Here is a 22,534-nt window from a genome sequence, read left to right on the forward strand (position 1 = left end):
TTGGTGTGATTTATTGATTTGTCTTCTATAAGAAGTTAATCTCACAAAGTGTTCCCGGAGCGCTGAGATACGGCGAAGTGCGTGGGCTGCCCTCAGTCACCTCCCAAATTCCTTTCATTTCACCCATGTCAGTTGAAATATGCGTCACCCCCCCAGTAGGAAGGAGGGAGGGAATTGCAGTGTGACCTGTGCAAATGTGCAAATTGCACAAAAGAGGAAGCTCTTCCCCAGTTCAAATCTCACCTTAGCCCTAACACCACAAGACCTACACTCTTAAACCCCGGGAGTAAGTGCCATTGAGTTCAATAGAGCTTACTTCTGAATAGACGAGGCTTCAATCCTAAACCCAGGGAGAAAATCCCAGGGACTATGCAGAGGATTGCCAAGGAAGTTGTCCTTGGCGAGGAACCATCATCGCAGCCCACTGCTACACTGAGCCAAATCAGCAAAACGTCATTGTGTCATATATTGAATGCAAGAGCCTTGCTGGATGAGGCCAATGGGCCATCTAGTGCAACATCCTGCTCTCACTGTGGCCAACAGCCTATGGGAAGCCCACAAGCAGGACCTGAGGACAACAGGGCTCTGCCTACTTGTGATTCCTAGCAAACTACTGCCACTACCAGTGGAGACAAAACATAGTCATCAAGGCTAGTAGCCGTTGATAACACTCTTTTTCATTAATTTGTCAAATCATATTTTAAAGCCATCCAAGTTGGTGGCCATCAGGGCTTCCTATGGGACTACAACTCCCATCAGCTCCAGCCAGCATGGCCAATGGGACATCTGGTAGTCAGCAGGCAAAGGTTTAGCTAATCCTCTGCCTGATCCAACAGCACCATTTCTCATGTAGTTGCACCAGCCCCATAAGTTTGCATGGTGGTGGCCCAGGAGAGGGCATGTATCTCCCATAGCTGCTGAACTCACTCACTCACTCACTCACTCACTCACAGGGTTGCATCTGGTGCCTTCATTATACAGCTTTGGAGAATGCTCTTTGGAGAATGCTGAAGGTGCACCTCTTTATCCTGGCCTTCAATCCGTGAAAGGTATATTTTTAGGACCCACCCTAATATTGTGACTTTACGTTGTTTTAAACTGTTTTTAATGTGTTTTACATTTTCATGAACCATCATAGGTCATCTTAGGGCAATAAACCAAATCATTATTCTAACTAGTACTAATAATATTTAAACAGCTTGATCCTTTTGCACGAAGGCCTTCTGCGCCCTGCTCATTGCCATGCCAACAGCAATGTGTCAATCAGAAACCTTTCCTCTAAAAGGCTTGCTAGCTCAGGTTTCTGAAAAGGAGGCATCTCAGCTGATGTGCATGTCGATAAAGGTCAGCTTTAGACCCACTTACATAGAACATTTGACTTTGGCCAAGTGCAAACAGCTCACAGAGCCTCTTCAGTTTTATCTGTGGACACTCTGGATTTACAAGGGCTGCTGGAAGCTCCCTGATAAAAGAAGCACATTGGCAGTGCTGGGTGGTTGCTAGCTAGCAAAGCGTGCCTGGGCTTGTGTAGAAAACATCTATTGACGGGGGCTAAATGAAGTTGTCTCCAACTAAAGAGATAGCAGCCAGATGATGGGAAGATGTGTAGCTGAGTGAGAGGGCAACTGCCTGTCAGCCCCAAATGCCTCCATCTTTCTGGATGGGTCCCTCGTCCTCAGCCCCAGAGAATCCCTGCCAGTCAGTGCAGACTACAGTGGTACCTCGGGTTAAGTACTTAATTTGACCTGGAGGTCTATTCTTAACCTGAAACTGTTCTTAACCTGAAACACCACTAATGGGGCCTCCTGCTGCTACAGCGCCACCGGAGCACGATTTCTGTTCTCATTCTGAAGCAAAGTTCTTAACCCGAGGTACTATTTCCAGGTTGGTGGGGTCTGTAACCTGAAGCATATGTAACCTGAAGCATATGTAACCCGAGGTACTACTGTATGCTAAGCTAGATGGCCCAAATGGGCTCTTCCAGATGTCCTTTTTATTGCACATTCATGCTGATTTGTGTTCATGATGCTATCAGGGCAGCCATATGCAATCCTGTTCTCAAAACCCTTTGCAGCTGAGAAAGGGTTTGGGCGGGTACACTGCTTCATTTCCACTTCGTATCTCATAATTTCCTGATAAAATCCTGCAACAAATGTTCTGGTTTTTGTTTCATTTCACTTTTGTTGCACCGTAGCCCCTTCTGGACAGTAATTATGTGGAAGAATTGGGGAAGCACCAGAGAGCAAACTAAAGCAGAACAAACCCACTGCTAATGTGTCAAGAAAAGACCTGAAGTCCCCCACCCGATCCCTGTACCCTCAAGGAGCGTCCCAATAGCTCTACTGTTCCCTAAGCTTCAGCCCAGTTGTTCCTGTGGCTTCCTTCATTGCAATTCCAAAGGAGCGCAGCAAATTTTGGGTGTGGTAGAAGTTGGGGAATCTTTTTTCCAGGCCAAGTCACATATTCCCTTGTGGGCAACCTTCCAGGCATTGTGTGCCTGCGGTGGACAGGGCCAGAGGCAAAAGTGAGAGGAACCATGGATGTGAATCTTACCTTTTATAAAGAAAAGGCTACCCTGCAGCCACACGACTGCCAGAGGTTTCTTCATACGCATCTCTCTCTGTCCTCCATGCGGACAAGCAAGAGGGGCAAGGGTCATGGACATATCCCAGCCAGGATAAGGCCTACAAGAAGGGGGTGGGATAGGACCAGTGTGTGGTGCAGCCTGAGAAGGACTGTGGGTAGGAGAGGGTGCCAAGGGCCAGGCAGAGAGGCCTAGAGGGTTGCATTCAGACCCCAAAACCTGAGGCTGTCCAGGCCTGTCACAGAAAGACCAGCGCCAGCCTCTTACCTCACCCATCTTCTGACTTTTCAGAAACCTTTCCAAAACACTTCTCTCACCTGAGTCAGTGAAGAAGTTCAGTCAGATGCTCACACATTGTTAATTTATTCTTAAGTGAACGTGCTTAAGCAAGCAGCCTAAACCCTAAAGTTCCCATCATAATCTCATTAAGCACATATTAAAGGGGGAGATCCTGCAAAACACCATCTCAAATGTCATTCCACCACCACCACCACCACTGCATTTAAGGCCCAGAGATCCTGCCCCGGGTCTGCTAGGCCCCATCCGCATTATACATTTAAAGCAGTATCAAAGCACTTTAAACAGCCATGTCTTTCCCCAAAGAATCATGGGAAGTGTACTTTGTTAAAGTGGCTGAAAGGTGTTAGGAAACGCATATTCTTTTTTTAAAGAAAAATTAAGTTTTTACATCAAGTTTAAAGTATATAAAACAAACAGAACAATAACAACAACAAACAAGTGTGAGACAATCAAATTGATAAGTCTGGGTGCTGTAGCTAATGGAGACGAATAGGGGTCTCCCAACAACCACAAGCTGCACTTCCCAGGATTCCTTGGGAGAAGACATGGCTGTCTCAAGTGGTATGATACTGCTTTACGGTGCAGATGAGGCCCTGGTGGAAACAGCAAGCCTCAAAGCACTTGTTCATGGGTTACCCTTCCACATTTCTCTTGGACCCCATGTAGGTAAGCAGTTCATGGACATGCCCCCTCAAGAGAACAGGTGGGACCACTTATCCTATGTTAGACCTGGAGCCCATTACTCTACGGCCGGCTTAATCAAATGGCCATTGAAGGTGATGTAGATGTCCGACTCCTCGCTGTAGATGCCGTTCTCCCTCTCCCGCTTGAACATCCGCACCCAAACCTCATCCCCTTCGTGGAGGTCGAGCATGAGGCTCTGGCTCTGCATAATACTCCGCTCGCTGGGCTGCGAGTAGAGAATGGCCACCTCGTTGTCGTTCTTCATGATGTGGAGATAGGTTTCCTTGTAGTTCCAGGTGTGGACATTGAGGTTGAAGAAGTAGATCCCCGGCACATAGCAGAAGAACTTCCCTGTGAACATGTTGAAGTGTTTATAGAGGTTGACAAACTCAGTGTCGAAAGTGACGTGCTGGTAGTAGTCAGAACTGTGGAGGGGTTTCCGCCGGCCCACAGAAAAGGCCACGTAATGTTGCTTGCAAGAGTTGCCTGGTAGCCCAATGTGGCCCTTTTGCCCTTTCTGGCCGCTATGACCACGAAGGCCTCGTTCACCCGCTTTGCCTTCCGGGCCAGAAATTCCTCGCTCTCCCATTTCACCTTTTTCACCTGAGGGCACAAGGAGAGGGCAGGTTGTGAAAGTGCTCATCTGCCATGTAGTTGTGGGCTGGAGGGTAGGGGTATCTGGCCAGGACAAAAGTTTGACTGCATTCCTGAATTGCAGGGTGTTGAACTAAATGACCATTTGCATCCCTTCCAACTCTATGATTCTATGGAGGCCAGGCAAGAACATAAGAAGAGCCTGCTGGATCAGGCCAATGGCCCATCTAGTCCAACTTCCTGTTCTCAGAGTGGCCAACCAGATGCCTATGGGAAACCCACAAGCAGAGCCTGAGCACAAGCTCACGTTCCCCTCCTGCACTTCTCAGCTACTAGTATTCAGAAGTGTTGCAGGCTTAGCCAAAGGAGGCAGAGTATAGCCATCATGGATAGGAGTCACGGATAACCTTCACCTCCATGAATTTGTCTAATCCTTTTTTAAAGACATCCCAGATGGTGGCCACCACTGCCTCCTGCAGGAGTGGATTCCATAGTTTAACTGTGCGCTGAGTGAAGAAGTACGTTCTGAATCTCTTAATATCCAGGAGCCAGTTTGCAAAGCTAGAATTCAGTTTTGGCACATGTGAAGTAAGGGGCGATGCCAATAACGAATGGATTTTGAACAAGTGGTATTAAACATATCTATAGTTTACTTGAAGGACCACCTTTACCTGTATACATGCCCTCATGCTGATATTTGCTTCTGGGGTCCTTCTGGATGCCCACTGCTGAGATGGCTCAAGTTGGCATGCACAGACAGTAGATCTCTGCAGGCCTCGTAGTTGAGCTCTGCATATATCCCTCTTCAATGCTATCTTTTACTGAGATTGGGATCAGCCTGAGTGCTACAGAAAAGCTCCTTAAAATATTCTGGATCCAAGCCAGCATTACTACTATAGCTTGATAATTTCTCTTGCTCTTGGCTGTGTATCACTTTGTGAGGGCAAAGCCCTAAAAAGCAACTTAAGGAAAATAAAGGTAAAGGGAACCCTGACCATTAGGTCCAGTCGTGACCGACTCTGGGGTTGCGCGCTCATCTCGCTCTATAGGCCGAGGGAGCCGGCGTTTGTCCGCAGACAGCTTCCAGGTCATGTGGCCAGCATGACTAAGCCACTTTTGGTGAACCAGAGCAGCACACGGAAACGCCGTTTACCTTCCTGCCAAAGCGGTCCCTATTTATCTACTTGCACATGCCGTGCTTTCGAACTGCTAGGTTGGCAGGAGCAGGGACTGAGCAACGGGAGCTCACCCCGTCACGGGGATTTGAGCCGCCGACCTTCTGATCGGCAAGTCCTAGGCTCTGTGGTTTAACCCACAGTGCCACCCACGTCCCGTAAGGAAAATACTTTTAGGTAAATACATAAACGTTGTTCAGCTGGGAGACGGAATTAAGGGATGAAGGTAAAGGTAGCTAAGTCATGAGGACGGCCCCTACAGGAACGTCCATCCATCACCAGATTAGTCAGCACTGAATTGTTTGCAGCTGAATGTGTGAATTTGTTCCAGTGAAAAAAGAGTACATTTAAAATGAGGTTGAGTGCTTTTCCTTTCCAGCTGGTCATTATGAGAACTCTGTAACTAAGAAACAGTGCCTGGGTTTGCTTTCTCCCGCCTCCTCCCTCCAAAGCCTTTTTCCTTTTGTGCTGTGTCTTTTCAGTTATAAGACGGAGGGTAAGGACCGTCATCATTGACATTATTGACATTCATAAGCCTTTGGTGGGGAGATGGGGATGTTGAAAAGCAGGGTTTTTTTAAAAAAAGTATGTTGCAAATCAATAAATAATCAATATCTATGGTTTCTGAATGCTATTCACACACACTAGCTTCATTGCTGGATGCTGCAGACATTGAGTGGTAAATGTGCCCACGTGAAGCGACTGTTGCAGGGAAGAAGGACTAACCTTGGACGGCTGCTTACCTTTCAAGATTGTGATGTTGATGGTGGGCTGGATCCTGGGCATGGCATAGACGGAGTCGCTGGTCATCCGAGTGTAGCGGGAAGCGGTGATGGAGCTGGGCTGCTCAGCTGGCCCGCAGCATCGCACACATGATGAAACCCTCCGGGCCTCTCTCTTTGGGAAGGCCTTTTCACCCAGTAGTCTTGTGGCATGCAGAGAAGAAGCCAGGAGCAGGAGAAGGGGCACCCTCATCTTGGACTAGCCAAATGAGAAGGAAGAAATGTTTTCCAGGGAGAGGGAAGGGACTCAGGGCCACCTAACTTACCCTTGCATTGCAGGTGTCTTGCTGAATCAGGGACCCCACCAACAACAACAACAACTGGTGGTGGTGGTTTTTTCCTGGCTGTCTTCTGAATTTATGGCTAATTTTAATTTTTTTATGTTGTGCTCCTTTGGCAGCCTTTTTGTATCTCCATTGTCTGCTGCTTAAAAACTGCGGGGTTATTTTGGTTGCCCTTTTCTGAAGCTTTTCCAACTCAACAAAAAACTGTTGCTTTAATTTAGTGCTTTTTTCTAAACAAAATGTTTAGGGGTACTCAAGAAAATCACCATTTTATAGTTCAAACTGAAGAAAAATAAACACAGTACAGTGGTGCCTCGCAAGACGAAATTAATTCGTTCCGCAAGTCTCTTCGTCTTGCGAGTTTTTCATCTTGCGATGCACGGTTTCCCATAGGAATGCATTGAAAATCAATTAATGCGTTCCTAGGGAAACCGCCTTCAGACCCTCCCCCCCGCCCCGCTTCGGAGCAGCGTTCCGAAGCCGGGCGGTGGGGGCAGGTGTTCCCTCCCCCCCGCCCCGCTTCGGAGCAGCGTTCCGAAGTGGGGCAGCTGGGGCAGGTGTTCCCTCCCCCCCCCCGCCCCGCTTCGGAGCAGCGTTCCGAAGCGGGGCGGTGGGGGCAGGTGTTCCCTCCCCCCCGCCCCGCTTCAGAGCAGCGTTCCGAAGCTGGGGCGGCTGGGGCAGGTGTTCCCTCCCCCCCCGCCCCGCTTCGGAGCAGCGTTCCGAAGCCGGGCGGTGGGGGCAGGTGTTCCCTCCCCCCCGCCCCGCTTCGGAGCAGCGTTCCGAAGCGGGGCGGCTGGGGCAGGTGTTCCCTCCCCCCCCGCCCCGCTTCGGAGCAGCGTTCCGAAGCCGGGCGGTGGGGGCAGGTGTTCCCTCCCCCCCGCCCCGCTTCGGAGCACCGGGAGAAGCGATCTCCCCGCAGCCCCTTGCTTCAAAAGAGGTCCGGGGGCAGCGGGAAGCGCTTCCCGCTGTCCCAGGACCTCTTTTGAAGCAAGGGGTGGTGGGGAGAAGCGATCTCCCCGCAGCCCCTTGCTTCAAAAGAGGTCCGGGGGCAGCGGGAAGCGCTTCCCGCTGTCCCCGGACCTGGGGCTGCGGGGAGAAGATCGCTTCTCCCCGCCGCCCCTTGCTTCAAAAGAGAAGACCCGCTGTCCCCGGGGCAAGCTTCGTTTTGCGAAGCAAGCCCATGGGGAAATTCGTCTTGCGAGGCAACTCGAAAACGAAAAAACCTTTCGTTTTGCGAGTTTTTCGTCTCGCGAGGCGTTCGTCTTGCGGGGTACCACTGTAAATGGACAAAAGTACAAAGATTCACAAAATGTTTAGGGTCATGTGTATCCCCAGAAAAAAAGCACAGCTTTAACTTATTTTCTTCCACAACACGCCTGATCCTTTTTCAGCTCAGGACTCTCTCTCTCTTTTTTTTTTTTAAGGTTTTCTGACGCCTTTGCTTCGCATGCAGCTGAAGAAGATCGGTAGGAAAAGAGAAAATGCATCAAATCTATTATTAACTATTTTGCCAGAGAAACATCCACCCCACAGTCTCATTTATCTGCTGTAGCTACCTGTATATAAAATGATGGATGAGTGCAGTGGGCCTGCAGTGTCTGAACATGGCAAAAACCGATCAAAGCCCTATTTGCTCACCATGACAGGTGCTTCAACGATGCAGGGTAGTAAAAAGAGTGATGGGTGAAAGGAAGCATCCTGGGGTCTGAGACACATATTTTGGCTTATTAGGTTGTTGTGGAAAATAAAGACACCTTCTATTAGTCCTGAAGTCACTGTGTTTAGTTTCCCCCACTTCCTCCTGAACAGCAAAGATTTGAAGGATCACCTGCTAAACATGGGACATTAGCAGGAATACACTAGACACCTGTAGTCAAAGATTTGGCTTGTGAGTTCAAATCATTATGTGGAATTATGTGTGGAGACTGGTCCATGGGGCCAAATAGGGACACTGCCCCACCAGTCTCAGCCTGTCTTCAACCAGTCCCCATCTGCCTGTTTTCTTACCCTTTTTGGGAGGGTCAATTGATGTTTGATATTGTTTCTTTCCTTGAGAAAGCAGGCCTTGCATCTGCTGAGGTTTACTTTTTGAGCTTCTGGAGCTCAAGGACATCACACCATGCTCACACCATACCCAAACAAACATTGCTTAGTACAGATAACATCTCAGCTTACTGTGCTTCTCAGTGTCCCTGTTATATGCAGATACAAATCCTTCAGAGGTGAAGTGATCGTCATTTTTACTTGCCATGAACTCACCCAGTTTAAGCTTGTCGTTTTCCCCTGTGGCATTACTAACAATCCAAAAGCTTGGCTGTCCTTGCAGTTTTATGAGAGGGTGTCCTAGAGAAACTGAGAAAAAACCATCAATTCATATTGGGAGCCTGTTAAGTCCCCCATTCAAATTTCACCTCCAGTAGAAAAAGAAGAAGAGTTTGGATTTGATATCCTGGTTTATCACTACCCGAAGGAGTCTCAAAGCGGCTAACATTCTCCTTTCCCTTCCTCCCCCACAACAAACACTCTGTGAGGTGAGTGGAGCTAAGAGACTTCAAAGAAGTGTGACTAGCCCAAGGTCACCCAGCAGCTGCATGTGGAGGAGCAGGGAAGTGAACCCAGTTCAGATTACGAGTCTACCGCTCCTAACCACTACACCACACTGGCTCTCCAGGTGACCTTGAACCAAGAGTCACCAACATGGCACACTGGCACCCCGATTTCTTTTCTGGCACCCATGTTTGAGCAAAACTCACTGACTTCCTGCTTGAGGGTGGCTACCTTTTTCTTTCTTGAAAAGCACATAGAGGAGGAAGTTGGGAAAGTGGTCCTCTTTCCATGTCTCAGATAAATTATAGTGGAAGTTATAAGAGCTGTGTGGCCCCCATGGCACTTGCTCAAAAATCCGAAAGGTTGGTACCCCTTCCCCCCCCCCCGCTATCTTAAAAAAACCACCCTTTTTTCAGACTCTGCTTCCTGATCTGAAATAAGGAAATAAGAATACTGCACACATGCCCCACAATATTTCATAGCTGAATATAGGGACATAATTGCAACTTCATACTTTTGGGTACTTTTTTCCTATGGAAGTCCAAGCAAGGCATTGTGGCTGATGTGTTGCTACCATCAGAAAGAGAAGCCCCAAATGTCCTCTTCTCTGTTGCATTTATTAACGAGAGTACTTGACAGGACGTCTTTCCATTATGAGTTTTCTCACCTCCATCTCTTTTCATTGGTCTGCTACGTTCAGGGATGGGGAAACTCAGAGTGCAATGGCATCACATCCAAGATCTTAGGGTATTATTATTATTATTATTATTATTATTATTATTATTATTAAAATTTGTATACTGCCCTTCATCCACAAATCTCAGGGTGGTTCACAAGAGAAAAATATAATACAAAAGCACAACATACATGAAAAAAACAAAAGCAAAAAACTCAAACCCATAATATTGAGAAAGAGCGAGGGTCTGACTTGTTACAAGGCAGCTTACTATGGCAAAAACTGGGGCACCTTTAGGCACCTGATCCAGCAAATGAATCCTAAGGTCTCTCTCCCCTTGGCACAAGAAAGAGTCAAAGAAAGGCTTGGAGATGGAGTTAAAGAGCTAAGCTGATGGCCAGGGGCCGTTCTGCTTTCGAAAAGGCAAGACCGAGATTACATTTCTCTGGGAGTATTCAAAGCTGGTCATGTTATTGAGAAGAAATCCTTATCTTTGAAGTGGAGGAAAAGGGAAACAGACCAATTGCTGGCTTGAAGATTATGGGAGCTTTTTCATTGCAAAGTCAGGAAACACAACGGGGTTGTTCTAAAATCAATAGTGGTGTTAATTTGAAACTGGCAAGTACTTCTCTTTTGTCATAGTGACTCCTGTTCTTAGGAACAAAGTACCTAATCCACTTTATGCCAAGTCAGGCCATTGGTCCAACTTGCTCAGGATTTCCTACACTGACTGGCAACAGCTCTCCAGGGTTTCTGGCAAGGGAATACACTTCAACAGTCCCAATTTTCCCAGGAAAGCTCCAGAATGTCTAAAGCCATCATGGCTTCTGTTTTGACCCCAAGGGCGCCCAATTTCTCCCGGCCAGTGGACAGGGGCAGCTGTGGCATTGGTAAGGAGACATGAGGGCTCCTCCCCTTTCCCCCCAACATAGTGCCCTTCCAGGACCTTCTGAACTACAACGCCCATCGGCCACCCATGTTACCTTGCTGTGGTATGGGAGATCTGAAGGTTCTTCTTTAGGACTGATGGGGAGGAAGTGACATCACCGCCACCCCTCCAGAGGAAACAGAGCTGTCTCCTTCACTCCGTCTTCCTCTTGGCTTCAGAGCTTCCCATGGACTGGGGTCGCTTTCCTCTGTGCGTTTGGGCAGACAGCAGGGGCTGGCATTGGTTCTCTAGCACCGTGTTGTTGGAGTCACGAAAAGGGATGGAGATTTCAGCAAGGAAGCTTTGACTTCAGAAAAGAAGTGCAGCTACAACAATGGTCAAAGTGTTTACAGTGTTTTCTGCTGCTTCTGGGAACATCCCGCTGATATAAGACCCTCTGCCGCCAAATGTTTTTGAGACATTTTGATAGTGTTAGTAGCCAAAACAAGTGGTGGTTCAAGGATTTTGGGGAACTGGTGGCTGCAGCTGCCCATTTTTATTACACACAAACACACACACACACCATGCAACTATTAAGCTCACTTTTCACCTTCCCAACTGTATGTCTTCATGCTAAGCTAGGGTCATAATGAGACACTAGAAATCCTCCCGAAGGGGCTGTATAAGGACAGCCTGGTATTTTAAGGTGTATATATAGGAAGGCATGGAAAAAGAGGGTGTAGAAATGGAAAAGGCACAGATTTCCTGCATTATTGTGACATACATTGTAATGTATAATTATCTTTCTTTATTAGTCGTATTTTTGCACTCAGGTGTCTCAAAGTGATTTACACAATAAAAACAGAAACAGCAGTTCTATACATGCAATGAATGGCCAGGTTTTGCCTGAGGGCCAAATTAAGATGTGGCATTAAGCATGCAAAATACTAATAATTAATAATAGTCATAATAGTAGTATGTATTATGATTATTTTCTTATTAATCGCCTTCCACAATGCATCTCAAGGTGATGTACAATAAAAATGATAAAAAGAACACAAAAAACAACAGAAATGTGTGTGTGTTGCCCTTACATTCCTGCTCTTTTTCCATGCGGCTCAAGGTAGAAGACATGATTTCCTCCTCTTCATTTAATCCCCACAACACCCCTGTGAGGTAGGTTTGGCTGAGAGGCAGCAACTGGCCCAAGGTCACCCAGTGAGCTACATGGCCGAGGAGGGATTTGAACCCTGGTCTCTCAAATCCTGGTCTGACACTCTAATGCTAACTAATACACCACACTTAGATAGATAGATAGATAGACAGACAGACACTTAGACAGACAGACAGGTACCAAAGGATGCCCATGATAGAGACCCATTCATCCAGCTAGGAAAGCTTATCAGAACAGAATTAGTAGCAGTAGTAGCACCCTGCCCCAGCCACTCTTCAGTTGTTTCCAGAAAGTGCAGACAGTGGGTGCCTGTTGTATCTCCACAGAACAGGGGCAGCCACACTGGAAAGCCTGTTTGCGTGAGTTCACAAAGGCTCCAGGGGGCTGCAGACCCATTTTGCCCCGTGAACAGACCCCCTTCATAAATATGGTTGCCAGCTGACCAAAATCAGCAGGTGAATCTTAGCATGGCAAGAAAATGAGCATTTTCCCCTGCTAAATGTTTGTTATGCATATCTGTTCTATTCTCTGCTGAGGCAACAGTGTGAACATCCAGAAAGGAAATATTTCCCCTTCTGAAGATAATGTAAGTTTCCTTCATCATCAGGCAAGGGATCCTGCACTGTCAACAGTCATAGCACAAGTAGATATCTTCTCCTTGGGGAAAGCTTTGCCTGTTGAATTTCTGCCTGTCGTGCAGCTGTTAATAGCACAGGAGCCCTACCAGAAGGCAGGGTGGCAACCCTAGTGGGCTGTCTTGGGCTGAAACGGAGAGCTGAATCATCATCTCAACACATTAAGTTGTTTTTTTTAATTGCCATTGAGTCAGAAGCAGAGCTGTTTCCATTACAGTTATGTTCCTGGCAAAGGGGAAACCTGGGTTTCATACCGTTTCCAGCCAAAAGTATTGGCTAGCAATGATCCCTCACTTTTTGTTCTTTTCCTAGTAGGGGAAAGTGGATGCAAAGTCAGGTTTAATAATTTGATGCAAAGTCAGATTTGCTTTAATTTTCCTCGAATGTCTGCAAAGTTGCATATATTAGAGGAACGTGTGCATAAGAATGCATACATTTGTGAAAATAGCATATTGTTACAGAAGTTGGGTGCCACCCCCACTCTCTGCCGAGCAGTAGCAAGGTTCCAGGGGGTTCCATCCAGGCGCCCACCCAGAGGCAGCTATCATAGCTTTAAGAAATATGGTTTATTTGCCTATTTACACCTTCAGTCTGCATGGAGGGAGTCCAGCTCTTACAGATTGGTCATTTCCAGCAGACCTTGTCCCCTACAGCAGTGCAGCACTGGAGGCAAAGGCATCTCTCCCAGCCAGCCTTCAGCCTTCCCACCCAAGATGGATCTCTGTCTGTCCTCTCCCTTCTTCTTCCCAGCACCCTTTGCTCTAATGCATCTCTTTTCCTGACACCTCAAACACACACCACATCACCATGGCAACCTTTGTCCGCCCAGGCCCAAGAATTCCTTTCCAGTGGGCCATCAACACCTTTTGTCATGTTAATGCCTCTATCCCAAGTGAGGCCCTGGCTTGGAAAGGAAGCTTAGCCTGTATTTTTCCACTGGCTTCCAATCTTCCCTTCTATACTCCAAATAATCAAAATCCTATCATTTATTAATTTCTAGAGTTTAAGCGGGGTGCCCCCCCCCAAATCTATAACAATTTTTTTTTTAATGCATTGTGTTTGGACAAATGTCCTGGAAAAAAAATGTATTAGGCAAATTACCGTATTTTTTGCTCCATAAGACGCGCTTTTTTCCTCCTAAGAAGTAAGGGGAAATGTCTGTGCATCTTATGGAGCGAATGTGTGGTCAGTCGCTGGCTCCCTTTCCAGCCCTGGCCCCTATAAAAACAGAATTTTCCCCCTCAAAAAATGGGGGCTCTTCCCCTTTGCAAAAGAAGCTGCACAACTGTGAGCTGATCCCCCCAAAACAGGGCTTTCCCCCTTTCCTCCTCTGAAAACTAGGTGAGTCTTATGGTCAGGTGTGTCTTATGGAGCGAAAAATACAGTATTTCCTACAATGCAGACAATGCTTAAGGAACACACACACAAATGCAGAGAACTGAACTGGAAAAGGGAGGTTGGGGAAAAAATTGGAAAAAGGAGAAAGTGAGAAACTGAAATTGATAGATTCCTCCACCTCTCCCCATTGGCAAGGACAAGGTACTCTGCATGTCCTCAGAGTGTTTTTCATGTTCGCGTCATGATACTCCTTCTCTTGGCCCTACAGCATAAAGTAGGGTTGCCATACGTCCGGAATTTCCCGAACATATCTGGAATAATGCAGTCAGCAGCAGTGTCCTGGCAGAAACTGGCAAAATGTCCAGGAAAATCCGAACAGTGCCGTTTTTCCCGAATTTCCATTTTTAAAAATAGCTCCAAAAGCTCAGCAACTTTTCCCTCTGGATTTTCACTGCTTGGAATCAGGCAACCCTATAGCAGAAAGCCATGCATCTAGGACTAGAGGGGACAGGACATTATGGTACTCTTGGGTAAAAGAGCTTTCCCTCCTTCTACCAGAGCGCTATACTACTCTGATATCTGCAACAACAGGTCAGTGCTCCTGGCTCAGAGGGTGAGGGTGGCACCTGTGGAATCCTTGCCAACAGCAGTTCAGAAGAATTCAGCAGAGAGCCTCCCCTCCCTGCCCAGGGCTGCTCTTTTCGTGTGACTGCATTAGCATGGCATTGATCATGAAAGTCGATATCACCACCCAGTGCAGGGGAGGCTTGCTGCGACGAGAGCCGCAGACAGACGCAACAGGAACCCGGCACCAGTCTATGCAGCTTTGATGTAATGAGGCAGGAAACCAATTCCATCAATGGTTGCTCAGCTGATCCAGACAGGCTTTCTGCTGCACAGTAGAGGGTGGGGAAAACCCAGCAGACTTCGCCCTACCTATCTATGATGCAACCGTCCCAAATCCTTCTTGATCCAATCTTGTCTTTGGCAAAGGGCTGATGTAGTATATAGGGAGCAAAGTGGCTGATGTAGTATATAGGGATCAGCAAGAAGAGGCCCCAGGGTGGAATCTGCCTTCTTCCTTCATCTCCCACCCCCGTTCATGTCAGGAGTAGGGATGGGGGAAGACATTCAGTACAGTTCACATTTAAAGGCAAGCCTACATAATTTGCACTCTCCCAAACGAAATGTGAATTGAAACTCAACCATGCTTCAGAATTCACACTTCTCTCAATTTTGCAGCGCAGTTCTTCAGCCAAGCAATGTGTGCAAAAATGCACATATCGGGGGAAATTGAAAAGAAAAATTGTGATATTAGGGGGTTTCATTTCATGTCTTGAAAACATGCTTAGCTATTCCATATAGAAAGGAAAATATCATAACAATGTAATCTTCCATGAATAAATCACCTGGATTATATGCCCATTTTTGCACCTCTGTCCAGATCAATCCAGGAAAGACATCACCACTGCCACAATTACCCCACTGACAGGTCACAGGGATGAACAAATCTGTTCATTTCAGCTTCTCTTGGTTTCTCATTTTTCCAATCTTAAATTCAGTTTCCCCCCCCCCTTTCCACAGCAGTTTGAAAAAACTCTCATGAAAATTCGTCAGCATTTGAGTGCATATTTTTCCTTAAAATACACATTTTTTTCTATCCATTTTTGACCAAGGCACACTTTGTTGCAGGCAACATCCCCTACTATAACGCATTTTTGTATGTTATTTTCACCAATATATGCATTTTTAGGCACGCTTTCCTCTAATATATGCATGGCTGTACACATTGTTTGATTGGACCACTACATCACAAAATTTGGATAAAAGTGCATTTCAAAGAATTATATCTTGGTTCGCATATTGGTTCAAGAAGTATGAATTAGCTAGTTTCTCATTGAATTGGGAACAGAGTCAAATTTCTCCCCCGATCCTAGTAACAGATCAATTTCTCCCCCAATCCGCTGTAACACTTCAAACTCAAAAACTTGAGCAACCAAACTGGTGACCTTCTCCGTTTGCCACCCCTATGAATTCCTTGGCATAAGCTTTCATTCTGTTGCATATCACTACTTCGGGTGTCACACAACTTACCTTTGTGACTCAAAAACTCCTTTCTCCTCAGCTTCCTAGCTGCCCTTTGCTCAGCCTGGAGATCTGAGTGCTCCCTTGTTCATTCAGGGATCAGACTTGTGGTTTCTCCCGCCGTTAGAAGCTCCCTTCCTGGTATCCAAACGAAACACTGGGTAGCAAGCCAACTCCTTATGAAACTCTGTGGCCTCACATGGCCAGCGGCTCTCAGGAAGATTTTCTTGGAGTTGCTTGCACACACATCCAATACAATGTTGTGGGTTCAGCTTCTGCATCTTCAGGTTAAAAGGAGGCTGAAAACTTAACCAGACCAATGTCTTCTGCATCCAAATGGATAAGGGGGAGACACATGGAATTCATTTTCCTTTGAGAACTAGAATCACTTAGAAGGCCACTTTTCCTCCCAAAAGAATTTATTAATGTGATCGACAGATGTTCTCGGCTTTGGCAAGGGAGTGAACTTTCCAACCATGCAACGTGCTTTGGAGTCTCAGATCAGCACTGAGCTGAGAATATACATTCTATGAACTTTAAGTGTAGGATTCAGGTCAGCTGTAGCCTTTTGCCCCAAGAAGACATCGCTTGCTTTCTCTTGCTCTTCCTTCAGAGCTCCTCCTACAAGCCATCTATTCCATGAAGCCTATAGCTTTACCTCTGTGCCTTACACAGCATGCTTCTGAATGTCTGTTGCTGGAAACCACAGAAAGGGAGAGTGCTGTTGGACTCAGGTCTTGCTTGCAGATTTCCCATAGGTCTCTAACTGGCTATGGTGCAACAGGATGCTGGACTAGATGGGCCATTGGACTTTTCCAATAGGCTCTTCTTATGTCCTCATGTTGTAGAGCAGTGGTTCCCAACTGGTTGTCTGTGCACCCAGAGGGGTCCACATAACCCACCCAGGGGGTCTGCAGCACCATTCACATAACAAAAACTACCATAGGGATATTAGAATTTTCAAAAGTAAGGGGGGGCGTCCGTGACTTCACTTTTGAAAAACTAGGGACCCCACATTACTTTTGTAAGTGGGAACCACTGCTGTAGAGCCTATGCTTTGAATGCCGAAGGTCCCATGCTCAATCCTTAACACTTCCAGTTTAAAAACAAGGATCTCAAGCATCAGGATTCCTTGAGGAACATCTGCCAGTTGCATAGGATACTGGTGTAGGTCACTTCCATTTGACCTGTTTACTGCACATTCAGCCTGATTTGTCTGCAAGGAGGTTGAGTGTTGTCAAATCAGGCTATTGTTACCCTACCCTGGCTAATGCATTTTGCTGTCACTTTCCTTACAGCAATAAGTTGGAGGGGAGGGGGGAGGGTTCTTGTGCAAAAGCACTGAATATGCTTTAGCGGCACAACCTGAATTTTCTGGGAGGTGATTGAATCCCACGCACAAAATAGCAAGAACCTGAAACCAGCCCACGATGAACCAGAGAAGCGAACACGGAGCAATGGATCCAAACTACAAGAAAGAAGATTCCACCTAAACATTAGGAAGAACTTCCTGACAGTAAGAGCTGTTCGACAGTGGAATTTGCTGCCAAGGAGTGTGGTGGAGTCTCCTTCTTTGGAGGTCTTTAAGCAGAGGCTTGACAACCATATGTCAGGAGTGCTCTGATGGTGTTTCCTGCTTGGCAGGGGGTTGGACTCGATGGCCCTTGTGGTCTCTTCCAACTCTAGGATTCTATGATTCTATGATTCTATGATTCTATGAACCAATCAATGGTCTAAGGCATGGGTAGGCAAACTAAGGCACAGGGGCCAGATCTGGCCCAATCGCCTTCTAAATCTGGCCCGCGGATGGTCCGGGAATCAGCGTGTTTTTACATGAGTAGAATGTGTGCTTTTATTTAAAATGCATCTTTGGGTTATTTGTGGGGCATAGGAATTCATTCATTCCCCGCTCCCCCCAAAAATATAGTCTGGGCCCCCACAAGGTCTGAGGGAAGTGGACCAGCCCTCTGCTGAAAAAGTTTGCTGACCCCTGGTCTAAGGATATTAAAAAGAGCCCACTGCATCAGACTGCAAACTCGTATGGCCTAGGATTCTGTTCTCAAAGTGGATAACCTCTGGGGAACAACAGCCCATGTATGATTCCTGGCAACTGATATTCAGAGACCTACTGCTTCTGACTGTGCAGAGAGAGCATAGCCATCATGATTAGTCGTCATTAGTAGCCGCCTCCTGCATGAATTTGTCCAATTCTCTTTTGAAGCCATCCAAGTTGGTGGCAATGACTGCTTCCTGGGGGAGTGAGTTTAACTATGTTTAACTATGCACTGCATGAATAAGTCCTTTCTTTTGTCTGTCCCGAATCTTTCAGCATTCAGCTTCATTCGATGCCCATGAATTCCATTGTTATGAAAGAAGGAGAAGAACTTTCCTTTCTCCACTTATGTCGTGCATAATTTTTAAACACTTTTATCATTTCTCGTCTAATTTGCCCTTTCTCAATAAAAAGAAATAGATTTATATCTTCACACAAAGACTAAGAATACATAACTGCATTTGCTCACATTTATAACATCTGCGTCTTCCTCTGCTCTCCTTCCTCTGTTGTCCCCTCCCCTGGCAAAATTTTGTGTGAATTAATTTTTTAATGGGTAGTACAATTTATGAGTTTGCACCCATCAGGCCAAAAATCAGCAAAGTCATAACAAAGTCATGTTTTGGTATGCCAGCTCAATTCAAAATGCTGCCCACCATCCAAATATCAATGAAGATGTCCATCCCCTCCTTAGAAACCCTGGTGCCAAACCTTTGTGATATCTCCAAAGGTGGAGATGCCAAAGTCATGCCAAAGTCACTTTTCAGTGATTCAAAATGGTGATTCAAAATGGTGGTCGGCTTCCAAGCATCAACAATCACTGCTCCCTCCTGCTTGGGAACCATTGTACTGAACTTAGCAATGACATCTAAAGAGGTGGCCAAACCTATGGAGAACAGATGGACAGACAGACCACTTTCCAACATATATAGCAGATGAAGAACATCCAGCTTTGTTTCATACGGAGCATCTCAAAACCCAAAACAGAACTTGAAATGGAGAGAGCACAGAGTGATTCAGAAGCACACTGAAAAGGGCAAATCTTGGGGTCTGGGTGAAACTGGATTCTTATAATGCCATATTTCAAATAATGCCATATTTCAAACAGTGAAAATCCAGACAGAAAAGTTGTTGAGGTTTTTTGTTGTTGTTTTTTGCAAAATTGCTAGTTTTGGGGAAAATTCAGCAAAAATGGCACTGCCAACATGGGTTGCCATGCATCTGGATTTTCCAGTACATTTTCCCGATTTCCACCCAAACACTGCTGCCAGCTGCAGTGTTCCAGATATGCCCGGGAAAATCTGGATGTATGGCAACCCTATTCTAACTGCCAGAATATTCGGGTCTCACCTCCTCCCTCTCTACTGTTCCCATTCCTTTTCAACATTGGAAGTCTAGTTCTGCTATCTGGAGCTTTTCATAGCACTTTTTAATAGAAACAGCAGGCGGGCTTACACAGTATCATGGCTACAGTGACAATTACAAGATGAGCACAATCAAGTTGAAATAGAGAGAGGCTATTTTGGGGGAGATCGTGGAGCTTTGCCATCTATTTTTTAGAGAGTGGAAAACGGAGCACTCTCTGACAGGAGAGAAATTGAAGAGGATTTGCAACGTCCAGTCTCCAGCAGCAAGAGAACAACCGTAATTTGGTGCATGCCTTCTCCATTCTTCTTCTGATTCATCTCCTCCTGCTGCCGCTACGATGTACAAGCAAATTGATCCATGCACCACATTGAGAAGTTTGCTGTGAACTTTGGAACAAAGAAATGCAGGCAGCAGAGCAATGGAAAGGCCATCCACAGGAAGTGATCTACAACACCATCTTGGTACCGGGCACTTTGCAAACAGGTTCCACAGACAACCAGGAACATCAAGGGAATGGAGTAATTCCCCTATGAGAAAAGGCTTCAGCCTTTGGGGCCTCTTCACTTAGAAAAAAGGTGAGTAGTAGCAGTCACTAGGCCCTTGACCACCTTTGAAAACCTTCCCCTGGCAGCAGAGGTACACAGTAAAGGGATAGTATCCATAATATACAAAATACTGCTTCAAAATCCCACAAATGCCCTTGACGTGATCAAAGAACAATGGGAGAACAACATAGGCTATGAAATTAACCTAACCCAGTGGACTAGAATGTGGTCTAAACCTCCCTGTGATGGCCTGGGAATCCAATTCAGAGGCTGAACTGGAAGAATCCCAGCCTGCACAGGAGTCCCCGCCTCCAAGGCTGGCTGAGCTGGGGCAGGGGCTTGAATCTGAAGGGCCCTCACCTGTGCTGGATCCTCAGGAGCAAACACCAGATGCATCCACTCTGGCTCCGGAGGTGATTGAGGGCCCATTGCCTGCAGGTGCGCCTCTCTCAGCCCTGTCAGGGGAAGGTGAAGCTGCCCCTGGGTCCAGTAACCCTCCAGCCTCTCCTGAGCTGCAGAGGCTCAGGGCAGAGAGGCGGAGGGAACTGGGTTCTCTCAGGAGGAGTGCTCGCCTTAAGGCCAGGAGAGGCGGGTCACCTGTGGGCCGGGACCGCCCCTGGCCTCAGAGGAGATAAAGGCCAGTCAGCCCAGTCCCAGGTTGTGGGAGCAACGTCGTTGGAAACCTGCTTCTGCCAGCACCCAGACCTGTTCTACCGGAGTTCCCGACCACGCCCGGCTTCTTGCTTTGGACCGCGCTTCGCCTTTTGTGGACTGTCTCCAGACCCTTGCCCAAGACCGGACAATGACCATGCCTCACAGTAACCTCCCCCCAGGACCAGCGCACTCCCTTTAAGTCCGTATCAGCCAAAAGAAGGGACCTCACTCTGAAACTCACCTACAGGTGGCACTTAACACCACAGAAACTAGAATCATAGAATCATAGAGTTGGAAGAGACCACAAGGGCCATCGAGTCCAACCCCCTGCCAAGCAGGAAACACCATCAGAGCACTCCTGACATATGGTTGTCAAGCCTCTGCTTAAAGACCTCCAAAGTAGGAGACTCCACCACACTCCTTGGCAGCAAATTCCACTGTTGAACAGCTCTTACTGTCAGGAAGTTCTTCCTAATGTTTAGGTGGAATCTTCTTTCTTGTAGTTTGGATCCATTGCTCCGTGTCCGCTTCTCTGGAGCAGCAGAAAACAACCTTTCTCCCTCCTCTATGTGACATCCTTTTATATATTTGAACATGGCTATCATATCACCCCTTAACCTCCTCTTCTCCAGGCTAAACATGACCAGCTCCCTTAGCTGTTCCTCATAAGGCATCGTTTCCAGGCCTTTGACCATTTTGGTTGCCCTCCTCTGGACACGTTCCAGTTTGTCAGTGTCCTTCTTGAACTGTGGTGCCCAGAACTGGACACAGTACTCCAGGTGAGGTCTGACCAGAGCAGAATACAGTGGCACTATTACTTCCCTTGATCTAGATGCTATACTCCTATTGATGCAGCCCAGAATTGCATTGGCTTTTTTAGCTGCCGCGTCACACTGTTGGCTCATGTCAAGTTTGTGGTCAACCAAGACTCCTAGATCCTTTTCACATGTACTGCTCTCAAGCCAGGTGTCACCCATCTTGTATTAGTGCCTCTCATTTTTTTTGCCCAAGTGCAATACTTTACATTTCTCCCTGTTAAAATTCATCTTGTTTGTTAGCGCTGATACACCCAGGAACCTCACCAAGATGTTGGAGAGGCTGCACCTCCAGAGGCACATACCTCCACATGTGGTGGGAATGCCCTAAAACACAACCCTTCTGGACAGCAGTCCTATAAGATATATGCAAAATAACTAAATAGGTATTAGAACTCACCCCAGAATTGACCCCATTGAACATCTCCCAAGACCGCAATGACCACTAACATTATAGAAAGCTTATAACTCACCTCCTCTAAGCAGCCAGACACTGGAGAGACCTGCCAGGAGTAAACATGAACCAATGGTATCAAATTATAAACACTAGAACTCGTGGACATCCAATGAAGCCAATGCAATGTCGGGAGATTTTCATCTAGTCCAACATCCTGTTCTCACAATAGCCAACCAGATGCTTAGGGGAGCCCTTCAAACAGGACCTGAGTGCATGAGCACTCTCCCCTCTTGTGGTTCCCAGCAGCTGGTATGCAGAGTCATTACTGCCTCCACCTAACCATCAAGGCCAGTAGTCGCTGATTGCCTTCTCCATTCATTTGTCCAGTCCTCTTTCAAAGCCATCCAGCTTGGCGGCCATCCCTGCTTCCTGTGGGAGAAAGTTCCATAGTTTAAATATGCTTTATAGTTTTATCTGTCCTGAATCTTCCAACCTGCAGCTTCATTGGATGCCTATCAGTTCTGGAAACTTTTTTCCACCCACTTTCTGCTCCCCATGCACAGTTTTATAATCTTATCTCACCTCCATTTTCTCTAAACTAAAAAGTCTGAGATGCTGCAACCTCTCTTCCTAGTGGAGTCACTGCAACATGGTGCTTTTCAGGTGTTTTGCAGTATAGCCCTGCTCGGCACAAGTCGGAAGGGATCAGGGAATATTCAATTCAGCTCATATTTAAAGCCAAATCTATCAAATTTGCACTTTCTGAAACCATCTGCAAACTGACGTTATCCTTTGAAACTTTCCCTGATCCTAATTTTGCTATGCAGTTCACCAACCAAACATTTACCCCCAAAAAATTGTATATTAAGGGAAATTGTGCATAAAAAGAATATATTGGTGAAAATGGCAGACAAAAATGCATTGTATTAGAGGAAATTGAAAAAATGTGTACATGAATCAAAACTGCATAGTTAAA

At 46.6% G+C, this 22,534-nt stretch overlaps 1 protein-coding gene across 4 annotated transcripts; it reads right to left on the reverse strand.

Moving 5' to 3' along the window:
* Window positions 1–2,928: 2,928 nt before the first annotated feature.
* On the reverse strand, window positions 2,929–16,076 carry C1QTNF8 (C1q and TNF related 8). Of its 4 annotated transcripts, none has more exons than XM_081170224.1 (5): window positions 15,736–16,076; window positions 10,610–10,880; window positions 8,663–8,755; window positions 6,081–6,318; window positions 2,929–4,171 (listed from the first exon to the last, which is right to left on the reverse strand). In XM_081170224.1, exons 3-5 carry the CDS (start codon window positions 8,693–8,695, stop codon window positions 3,624–3,626), a joined length of 819 nt encoding a protein of 272 aa, XP_081026350.1. In that variant the 5' UTR covers window positions 8,696–8,755; window positions 10,610–10,880; window positions 15,736–16,076; the 3' UTR covers window positions 2,929–3,623. The 4 variants fall into 4 exon arrangements, with proteins under 4 accessions (XP_081026350.1, XP_081026352.1, XP_081026353.1 ...); XM_081170226.1 differs by having other exon boundaries at window positions 10,610–10,951; XM_081170227.1 differs by lacking the exon at window positions 10,610–10,880.
* Window positions 16,077–22,534: the final 6,458 nt, after the last annotated feature.

This window comes from Podarcis bocagei (genome assembly GCF_964188305.1).
Source record: "Podarcis bocagei genome assembly, chromosome: 14".
Classification (NCBI taxonomy): Eukaryota; Metazoa; Chordata; class Lepidosauria; order Squamata; family Lacertidae; genus Podarcis; species Podarcis bocagei.

Coding starts and splice junctions, on each gene's coding strand:
- C1QTNF8 (XM_081170227.1), bottom strand. CDS start 8,695: ATGCCACAGGGGAAAACGACAAGCTTAAACTGG. Junction 6,319..8,662: donor AAACGACAAGCTTAAACTGG/GTGAGTTCATGG, acceptor TCATTTGGCTAG/TCCAAGATGAGGGTGCCCCT. Junction 4,172..6,080: donor CAACATCACAATCTTGAAAG/GTAAGCAGCCGT, acceptor TTGTGCCCTCAG/GTGAAAAAGGTGAAATGGGA.